Source organism: Eurypyga helias, unplaced genomic scaffold (assembly GCF_000690775.1).
Source record: "Eurypyga helias isolate BGI_N326 unplaced genomic scaffold, ASM69077v1 scaffold33207, whole genome shotgun sequence".
NCBI classification, from domain to species: domain Eukaryota; kingdom Metazoa; phylum Chordata; class Aves; order Eurypygiformes; family Eurypygidae; genus Eurypyga; species Eurypyga helias.
In genome coordinates, this window is record NW_010262926.1 from 1 (window position 1) to 10,255 (window position 10,255).

The window sequence follows — 10,255 nt, forward strand, 5'->3', positions numbered from 1 at the left end:
AATCATCAATCTCCATCCTCAAACACAATGCCTGGCACTGTGCCTGTTCAGGCATCCTGACACCTTTGCGCTACATCAGCCCCTACAAGTGACTATAACACAGGTATCAGTCATTTAAAGTTTATGTTCTTGAGTCAAGCTCTTCATTTTCCCATCTTAAAGCAGCAATTACTAAGCTTCACTGCAGCCTGCCACGCTGCTAGGAAGCAGCCTTCAGAACATCCCTCGACTGAATCCATTTACCTGCACTCCCACAGTTTTGATTGGTAACAAGAAGGCATTCAGTGAATGTAGGCTTGTAATCTGCATCAGCTTCTCCTGGTCCTCCTCAGTCGTACAGGCTTTGACCCTTTGCAGCAAAGTATGTGGCTGTGCAACAGTGCAGAAAAATGAATTTTAATTCAAAATGCCCCTAAGCACTCAAACAGAACTTAAATAATAATTTACGCTGTGTAAGTAGCTGCTTTCTTAAATCTAGACTACACTTACCCCTTAAAAAAATACCTTTAACAACTACATGTTTAGCAAAAGCACTTTCAGTTGATGAGACTGCACGTATAAGCTGAAGCTCTCCAAGGCCACAGGTAAAGCTCTTTAAAAAAAAAAAAGCTACACTTTTCATTTCTGTGGTTTATTTCGGATACAGAACAAAGCAAATCCTGTTTCGCTACACTACAACTCAATATGTTTTACAGGAAAAGCAGATGTAAATATTCACCCTTCAGTATTCATTAAAAAGTTTTGGAAGTTGTTTTGGACTTAGACCTTAGAGCAGGCCTCTGCTACTGACACCTCCCTGCAGCCTAGTGCAAGCCAGCTTCCAGTAACCAGAGGTTGTAACAGTGAAGAGATTGAGAACTTAAACATCACCGATTAAAACCTTGAGCTTTTTGCTCAGGACATCTGGCCAGCACTAGTTCCTGCTCTGCACCTTCATTTAGGCATTCAGTGGTTGTTATGCATGCAAATCTAGACAGTTACAATTATTTCAGGGAGGAAAAATGTCCCGATACTATGCGATTTGAACTATCTCCACTCATTGGCACAAACTTTAACTAAAACAAGGTTTATTTACTATCTGAAAGGTACACAAACTTCCATTTTCCAGAAACTGTTCAACACTCGCACCAGTCACAGTGCTGAAAATTCTACTGTACTACACTGAACGGCTTCGAGCGGGTTTACTGGAATGCGTATTCCCTAATGAGCACAAAGAAGTAGTTTGAAACGTTCAGCAGCTGAAACCTCACTGCAGGCTGCTACAGAACGATCACACTACTTTTACGCATATTAGCACTCTGCAGGTTTTTTTTACCTTCTTAACACTTGCAGAAAAATCCGCAACGATTTTCAAAATGTTGTTTGTTTCAGGGAAGTCTTTGCACACGTAAGGTTCTTCAGCACATATCACCCTGATTGCTAGACCAGGACCTGCAATACAAAGTCGAGAAGCCACTGTAGTAACTAACGGGAAGGTGACTTTCATCTAAAGCTGTGACAGCATCTGAACAGCAGGTCAATCACCGAGAGCAGTACGCTTTGCCATCGTACCTACGCTTAACTGCTACACCCTACAAGACAAAAAGGTACACAAGCACTTCATTCTGGGACAACATTTCTGCATGGTACATTTAAGCATTATTTACCTACACCTGAGACAGGCTGGCTGTGTAAAGCAGCAGTTAGCGGTGATGACATGGGGATGGCAAGCCAAAGCGAACAGGAACATTCTCCTTCCCTTCGCTAGGCAACTGGGATGAAGAGTTGGCTATAACATACAGCTGAGCCTCTGCTGTTCTCCAAGACCCCCAGTGGCTATTTACCCTTTCAGCTACTTACTACAAGAGCACATGTAACACGCTGGAAACATCTCAAGACAGCTTCTTGCATTTCACGGGATGCCAGTGCGTTAGCACAGCAGCTGGCACGCTCTGCCAGCGACTGCTACACACCCTGCAGGACAATTCTAAAATACGTGGACAGAAACACATAAGCCCCTTGAAAAGGACATGGGCTTGGCTGTAGGTTGATGTTCTCTGGGGGAGAACTGCTGTTATTTTCCATGCAGTCATTTTCAAAACAGCAAATGCCCCTCAGGAAGGCAGAGAGATCCAGGCCATTATTTCAAGCAAGATACATCTGAGAGCTCAGGCAGCATTCAGCTGCACTTCACCGGTAATTCTTGCTTTGGCTTATACAACTAAAAGGAAACAAATACAGCTAAAAGCGAACTCCATTATAGAACTTTTCTTTACTCACTATACATTATACAGCTGCTCTCAAATGTTCTCTTCCCAACAAAAAGATCCTTCTAAAGTAAAAACTAATAAATCCATCTATTTTTTTCTTGTTTAGAGGCAAGTTTCATGTTCCAACATAAATTGATTCTACAGGTTAAGTATATTCTAAACAACACCTATGCAACCCATAGCCTTTCACAGGGCACAGACCAGCTCTCATACCTGGGAAGGGATGCCTCGAAACCAGCTCTTCAGGAAGACCAAGTTCTCTCCCGAGCACTCTCACTTCATCTTTGTGAAAGTCTTTCAGTGGTTCTATTACTTTACCCTAAAAAAAAAAAAATTAAAAAAAAGGCAATTCACTACAGCTTACATATTCAAATGAAAAGCCTCAAATGTTTAGGTTATGGCAGTCACATTGGCCTGCTTTTCCCAGCATCGTCTGCCAACGCTTGCATAAACGCTGGAAAGAAAAGCACGTGTGAATGTGGGCTTTGTAAAACCAAGCTGCAGGAGAGAGGCTCAGACAAGGACGTTTAAGTTCATGCCAGAAGTATCAATGGCTCAGTCAGTGCAGGTATTGCTGTAGGTCAGGCCTGCTCTGACTATCTTCAGAAATTCAGACCTCTCTTCTCTTCCCCAGATGTTCAAACCAATCTAACGGCCCTGAAAACACTTTGTACAGTATCACAAGTGTGGGTCAGTAACGGTTACCTTCTCTTCTACGCTTGGGCACTGACTAATAAGCGAGCACCTTCCCACAGGGTGGTTACGTGACGTCTCATGTGTGGATTCTTTCTTATTTTATAACACAGAGAACTTACCATTCAATGTCAGAAAAGGCAGAACAGGGCAGTCTCCTACATTTGCTTCATATGCTAATAGGCAAGAGCTCTGCATGAGAAAGGTGTTCAAAAAGCTTTTCTGGATTTTGGACTAAACAGACCCTGGGAGTGCCACCAAAGGGCCTTGGGCTGCTTATCTTCAGACAGCTTGTATCCTCTGCAGCCTCCCGGTCGTCATCCTTAGATGGCCATGTTGGGCCGTTTCAGAAAGATCTGGGGGTTCTTAAACTGACAGCTGGCAAACAGAGTGTGTGCCACCAGCGCAGCGCTGGCAGACCCGATCAGGTTAGCAGTAATGCGACGCAGAAGCTGCATAAGAACAGAACGAACTCATCCCTGTGGGTACCTGAAGGAACCATTCCCAGGTTTCAATCCATTTAAACGTACTATTCTTGCGCTCTCTCAAGAGAGTGGAGAACACCACGCTTGCAGTGCTGAATGTTACTAGATGGCAAAGAAAAGGAGAATTTTTGCCTTCTCTCTCCACAGGAGCTGATTATCTTTTCACTAAAGCACTGTCACTGCTCTTGCCTGAACCCATCATGTGCCAGATCGGGACTGTTGGTACCTAAAGGTTACCCAGTGACTGTTGTTCAGAACAAGATACAACAGAAGGAACAAGTGCCCCATTATACCATGGATTCCAGCTGAACCAGAATAAAGTTGCATGTGAAGTCTCAAACTATCCTCCAGCTTCAGGCATTTCGTATTGCTCTGCTTCCTTACTAGGATGTGGGTTTGTTTGAGAGTTAAAAAGTGAAAGAGTGAGAAAACAGCTTTCAGTTTGCAGTTGAGTTCACACTGAATGAGTCCACATTCAACCTGCTGGCATTTTCCTCAGTATCCAATGATGGACAATACTCAGTTTTAATGACTTTGGGAATGTATCAACTAGAAAGGAGAGTCATAAATAGCAACATGTTACAACAGAATGTAAAGGGCCTGATCAGAATAGGGTCCCATCAACAGGGGACAGCTATACCATCAAAAATAACAGAAGCTGTTCATTTCTGATAGCTTCACATCCATCAGACCCTGAGGGATACACCAGCATTCCCATTTTCATTTACCTTTTCTCTTAACTTTCGAATCAGCTCTGTGTCGTTATGGTGAGTTTTGATGACTTCAGCTTTGCCACTTGCAACAAGGGAAGCACTTTCAATGAGATCAGGTCTGAGGGTACCCTGAGCAAGAAAAACCTCTTCAGGTTTCAGATTCATTTCTCCGATAACTTCATTGGCAACCTGCAAGATGGAGAGAAAACGGAAATGTCTTCCAACCTTCTTCTTGGTTGTCAAAGGTTTAGAGGAACATAACAGATTGCCCAACAAACGCTACTGAGCTGCAAAAACACAGAGAGGAAGACTAATTAGATGCTAGCCCACTGCTGAAATAGTTCTGTAACCCCATATTTTGTTGAACAGAAAATGGAAAAAAAAAATCTGCAGACTACAGGAACATCACAGCCTGTTCAGTGTTAAATATTCTCCCTCCATCACCAACACTGACTGCTGACAGACGGAAGATGGTTCATCTTCAGCAAAGCAGCAGAATTATGCCAAAATTACATGGAATTTATGCAGCAGCAATGAGTGGCCAACCAACAAGGTACATCTAAACATGATGGTGGATCCAGTACAATGCTTGTGAACCACGCTGTGACCGCTGGTTGACTGCCAAGAGTTTAGGCTTAGGGTGACATACATCAGGGTTCCCAGGTCACCCACAATCTCAGCACACTGATTGAACGAGATGACACAGAAGATGTATCTAGAAATCACATAATTAAAAAAATAATCATAAACATTACCTTTACAAAAGTGTCCCCAATAATTTTCCTTTTTTCTTCAGGACTTGTAGTCATATTTAAGGTCTTGCTAATCCTTTTACGTGGAGTTCTGTCCTCATCCGAGATGGGCAGAGTTGTTGTACCATTGTAGAATGAATGAGCTGCATTCACCACTGCATGAAATTACAGGAATTTTTTTGGCAAAGCCAGTAAAGATTTTTACATATGGTTGCAAGAAAATAAGTTTTGCTCTATTGCTTTACAAAGAGAAAATAAACCTTCTAGTCCTAACTGCATTAAATACAGCAGCTCAATACCTCAAGAATTAATTGTAACAAAAGCATTTTATTTCTCTTATTAACCTGTTCTAGAGGGCTTTTTTTTCCATATTGTGAGGTTAGGCAACCGTGTGAAAGTTCAATTCCTGCTTGCCTTCCTAGATTACAATTTACTTGCTTTATTTAAATAGTTTACAGGACAGTATTTCCCCAAGGCCTTTCTGCAACCAAAATGAAATGATGTGCTAGTTACTCATGGTACATTATGTCTCTTAATTTAGAGAGGTTCTCAATGCAGAGATCAGCGAGGAGGCTCTTTGGCATCTTTCACCAGCACTGAACTCCATGACCTACAGACGGAGCATTTGCAGCAAAGGGATTCCCTCAATTTGTTACTCTGGCAGCCTGCCAGAGCCCAGATTTATTGGTCTACAGAGCACAAGAATAAGACAGATTTTTCCACTAAAAAAAGCGGGAATAAAAGAAATAGATGGGTGTAGAACAAAGCTTAGACTCAGCCTGATCTGCAAGGTGCTCACGTGCAAGCTGCCTGCGCTGTTTCACCCTCTCAGGCTAGTGGAAAGCATCGCTCACCTCGTGCCACGCTTCCTGACCAAAGCCCAAGGGAATCACATGACAACAGCACTTAACGCATGGCCCCAGGAACAGGCAGCTACTGCTCATGAAGTAAATCAGCTGGGCAGTACAAAGCAGCTCTCACTGTTCCCACAACTCAAAGAATGTGTTTTCTCTGACCTCCTCGTACTTCAGGTACCAAAAAACTCTAAACCTTCTCATCAGCCATGACAAAGTGCCTTCTGCTCTCTCATAACATATTGCTTCTCAACAAGCTACTCCAAAAACAACTAAAATGCACCTATTTAGAAGCCAGGAGAGGAAAAAAATGACTTGAGAAATTAATTGTGGATATAATAGCATTGAGTCACTCAAATGAGCTCACAGTTTAAAAAGAGAGATCCAGGACAAGAAATAAGGCTCCAGTGGAGGGCTGTTAACCAAGCTACTGAAGAAAACTGCAACCAATTGAGCTTTGCAGCAGCTGAAAAGCATCACTCAAATATCAGTAGAAGTGACAGAGCTCCAGTGACTGAGGCGCATGTGTACTGCTTTGCTCTGCCCCGACAGCAGGTCTCAGCAACTGAGGAGACGGGTCAGTTCACTGTATGCTCCAATGAAATAATTAAGGCTTAATATTCTAGGTTTGAAATTTTGTGCATAGGTCTAGGTTGTTCCAAATTAGCGACTGTGTTTTGGTATGTAAATCTGAGAACTGCAAAGATCAACTCAAAGACATGAAGCAAAACACAACATACATTTTTAGGAGACCAGCCATGCCGTCAGCAGTACCACGCATATTTAACACAATTACTGTACCTTTAACTTGAATCCCAAGTTTTTTGAGCGCCTCCTCCACAGACTGACTCTCTCTTTTGCGCATAAATCCATTATCTATGTGTACAGCTATGACCTGATCCCGGTTTAAAGCCCGGTTCAGGAGGGCAGTGCACACTGTTGAGTCCACACCGCCACTGAGTAGAACCTAAGGGCAAGGAAAAAGGGGAGAAAAAAAAAAAAACCAAAGCAGAATTTGGTCAGATTCTATGGGTAAAGCATTAACAAATACTAAGATACAACTCTGAGGATCAGAATAGACTTCTGACTTACAGTCAATGATTTGGAAGAAAACAAGAAGTCAAACAACGTATTGACTTTGTGCAAACTTTCTAAAACCTGCTTAACGTATTACCCAAATCATGACAACTCTGCGTTTTCAATTTATCCTGAGCCAGTGTTTGTCAGGCTTTTGCAAACCATCTCTCAGCTTCAATTCAACCTCCTTACCAGGACTTTTGATGAGCCCACTTTCTCTTTGATATCTTGAATGCACTGAAGTTCTCTGTTTTCCACCGTAAAGGTACCACTGCATCCCGCAATATCATAAAGGAAATTCTTCAGGATCATTTTTCCGTTCACTGTGAGGCTAACTTCAGGGTGGAACTGTGCTCCATACAGTTTTTTGGATTCATTCGCTATGCCTTCATTGGTGCAAAGAAACGAGCATGACAAAACAGAGTAATCGGAAGTGAAATGCAAACCCAAAGAAGTCAAGTGTACACTTGGAGTGATTTATTCTGCCACGTTTTGGCACAAATCACCAACAAAAACTGAAGATCCTGGTTAAGAGTAGGAACAAGGGTACTGTACGTATTTAGAACACACAATCCCTCATAAACTAAGGAAAGCACCCAGACATCCTAGGAAAACCATTGTGAAAATAGGAAATCCATGACAGGCGTTTTGTCCTCACCACATGGTACCTCACACAACCAAGCCACGTCGAACGTGGCTGCGGCTCTGCCCAAGGGCTGTGCTGGACCAGCACTGCTCTTAGCAGCCTCTGGGAGATCTCCTTTGAGTAGATCCAACACCACACTCTGCACCAAGTGAGCATTGGTCACACTGGGATCAAACACCAGTCGGGAAACTGCCCAATTCCACTGACCTGCGTCAGACTCCCAGGCACGCTGTATCGCTACTCTTTTGCCGTCGGAAGCCCGGCCACCACCTTAACTGCGTTTCTTGGCTTGCTTAGGCTTCTGTTAAGAGCCCATGGGAAATGGGATGGGAAAGCATTGCGGGTAGGAAAGGTACAACTCTGTTTCTAGTGCCTCCCTAGAGCGGGGCGGAGGTACCGGAGCTCTGGCGGAGCTCGCACGCTGGATGCGGCAGGCTTCCCCCAGCAAAGCCACGCACAGAGGGAACAGAGCGGACACGAGCGCTACATCGCTGCGACGGCAAGCCAGAATGTAACAAATGCTCCATCTGATCTTAACAGGAGTCTGAAAATCTTTCTGATGCAAAACACCTTTAAGCCTTTCAAAACGTCAAGTTTTCCTCAAATTAGTACCCACCTGATTCAGAAGCAGTATCTTATCTGGAAGGGGATTTTTCCCATGGGCAGGGAGTGACAGGACATGGGGTAACAGGTTTAAACGGGAAGAGGGAGATGGAGAAGGGATATCATGAAGGAATTCTTCCCGCAGAGGGTGGGAGCACTGGGACAGGTTGCCCAGAGAAGCTGTGGATGCCCTGGGAGTGTCCGAGGCCAGGCTGGATGAGACTTGGAGCAACCTGGTCTGGAGGAAGGTGTCCCTGCCCAGGGCAGGGGGTGGGACTGGGTGGGCTTTAAGGTCCCTTCGACCCCAAACTGATCTGTGATTCTATGATCTTAAATTTTTTTTTTTCCTTTAAATGTAAGCTTTAAAATAAACCAGGTGAATACTTTGAGACTTGCTAAGTGGCTCAGCAAACTCAAGACCTCTCCAGGTCTCCCATCTTCCAGGAAAGAGACTCAAGAGGCTGCTTTGAATTTGGTAAATCGAGTAGCATTCAAAAATCAAATTCTAAGATCCTACATTTTTCTGTCTGAAACACTGCTTTCAGTACCAGCATTATTTTTGCCTAGCTGAACATTCATGCAATAATATTAAATACAATAACAAGTCAATCAAGCTTTAATAATTAAACAGGGTTTGACTTGTACTCTAACAGTGCAAAAACCAAAGACCGCTTACACCGCACACTCCAGTCCACGTCTCCCTCTCCCCTGCCTCAAGGGCACACAATGTTTTATTTCAAAGAGAAACAACACATGCATACTTTAAAATCATGTAAACTGTAAAAATAAAGTTAAATTTTCATTACACCACCAATTTAAAACTGGGACCACTCATTTTCATGTCTCTTTCTTTCTTATCACAACAGCACAACATGCAACACACAAGAAATTGTTAAAAAGAATCCACTTATTAGGCAACTAAATACCAGAGACACCCTGTTCCCATTTGGTTCTAACTACTGCCTGCCATAATCCTTTCCTTTAACGAACATTATCAAAAGACAATTTCGGTACAAAATAAATACCTGCTATAATGTTCCCAGACTGTGCAACCACTTTGAATCCATCAGCTACTTTATCCACACTGTCTCCATGAGTGAGGAGCACAAGTTCTTCCTTCTGAAGGCCCCTAAACCAAGATTAAAAACTAGAATCAATGGAAAATAAAGGAATAAAGACATAACTACCTGTGTTTCCATGAGAAGCCCTTAGGGATCCCAATAAAAGAACATCTCGATTGTCCAGACCCATTTAAAATACAAGTCGTATTTCCTCCCAGAAGCAGCCATCTCCAGCTCCGAGATGCTTCTGTCAGAAACTGCTCAAGTTCTTGTACTGTAGATCCTTCATGCACAAGGTAATTTATCTTAATTCAGAAAGGGGTTTTGGTTGGTTGTTTTTTTTCTGAACACACCAATATTGATGTATTGGACATGTAGAGCCATCGAGAGTCCATCAGAGTAATTGGAGTCCTGCTTTTTATTTCAGTGAAGGGAAGTTTTCTTGCTTAAAACTGTTTTCAGGACTATTTGGGCACCTCAGCCTTCAGGCAGGATACAGAGTTCTGCAGTAGGCTTACAGGGGAAAGTTAATAAAATTGGGATGCTGGGTGTGATTAAACTGTTAGAATTACGACAGGCAATGTAAGAGGCATTGACAAACTACCAAAAAATCTAATTCTGGTTTTATAAACATCCCAAAGCAATTTTAAAGAAGGTGGAAAACGAATGGTTTCAGAATTTTTTTCAAAAATTGCACGGGTGCCAACCAACACAACAATGCACAGCAGGAGGACATGAGCTTAACACAAAGATTCTCACGTCGTGGTACACCTTACGGTGTCTCAATAAAGACGTCCTACTTTGAGATAAGGGGTTTAAACAATATTCCAAGCAAATATCTCTGCCTTTCTAGAGTCAATTGAGAAGTTATGCCCAAGTATTTGTTTAAATGAGTAACTTGTTGACTTGTGAACACGGCCGTAAAAGTTTGATTAGAAATCATCAGTTAGCATAGAGGCAATTTCACCGTTTTCCTTAAAACAAGCATCCTCTCTCCTCCAGCCACCAATTTCCAGGCTGGCATTTCCAATATTCTTTTGCTAACTTCAAAGGTCTGTGTACCTGAACAGCGAACACGTGTTATCGAGAGTAATGCTGAACACCCCATCTTCTCTGACGCTC

General features: G+C 42.8%; 1 protein-coding gene across 1 annotated transcript in view; it reads right to left on the reverse strand.

The window, feature by feature from the left end:
* Positions 1–243: 243 nt before the first annotated feature.
* Positions 244–10,255, reverse strand: part of LOC104512780 (GMP synthase [glutamine-hydrolyzing]-like) — a gene marked incomplete at both ends in the record, with an annotated part of 18,543 nt that continues 8,531 nt past the window's right edge. Inside the window, 9 exon segments of the mRNA XM_010155888.1 lie at positions 244–369; positions 1,316–1,431; positions 2,463–2,568; positions 4,156–4,329; positions 4,896–5,047; positions 6,548–6,713; positions 7,016–7,209; positions 9,098–9,201; positions 10,196–10,255. The exon segment at positions 10,196–10,255 is cut by the window's right edge and continues 11 nt beyond it. Of these exon segments, the coding sequence (XP_010154190.1) occupies positions 244–369; positions 1,316–1,431; positions 2,463–2,568; positions 4,156–4,329; positions 4,896–5,047; positions 6,548–6,713; positions 7,016–7,209; positions 9,098–9,201; positions 10,196–10,255 (1,198 nt within the window).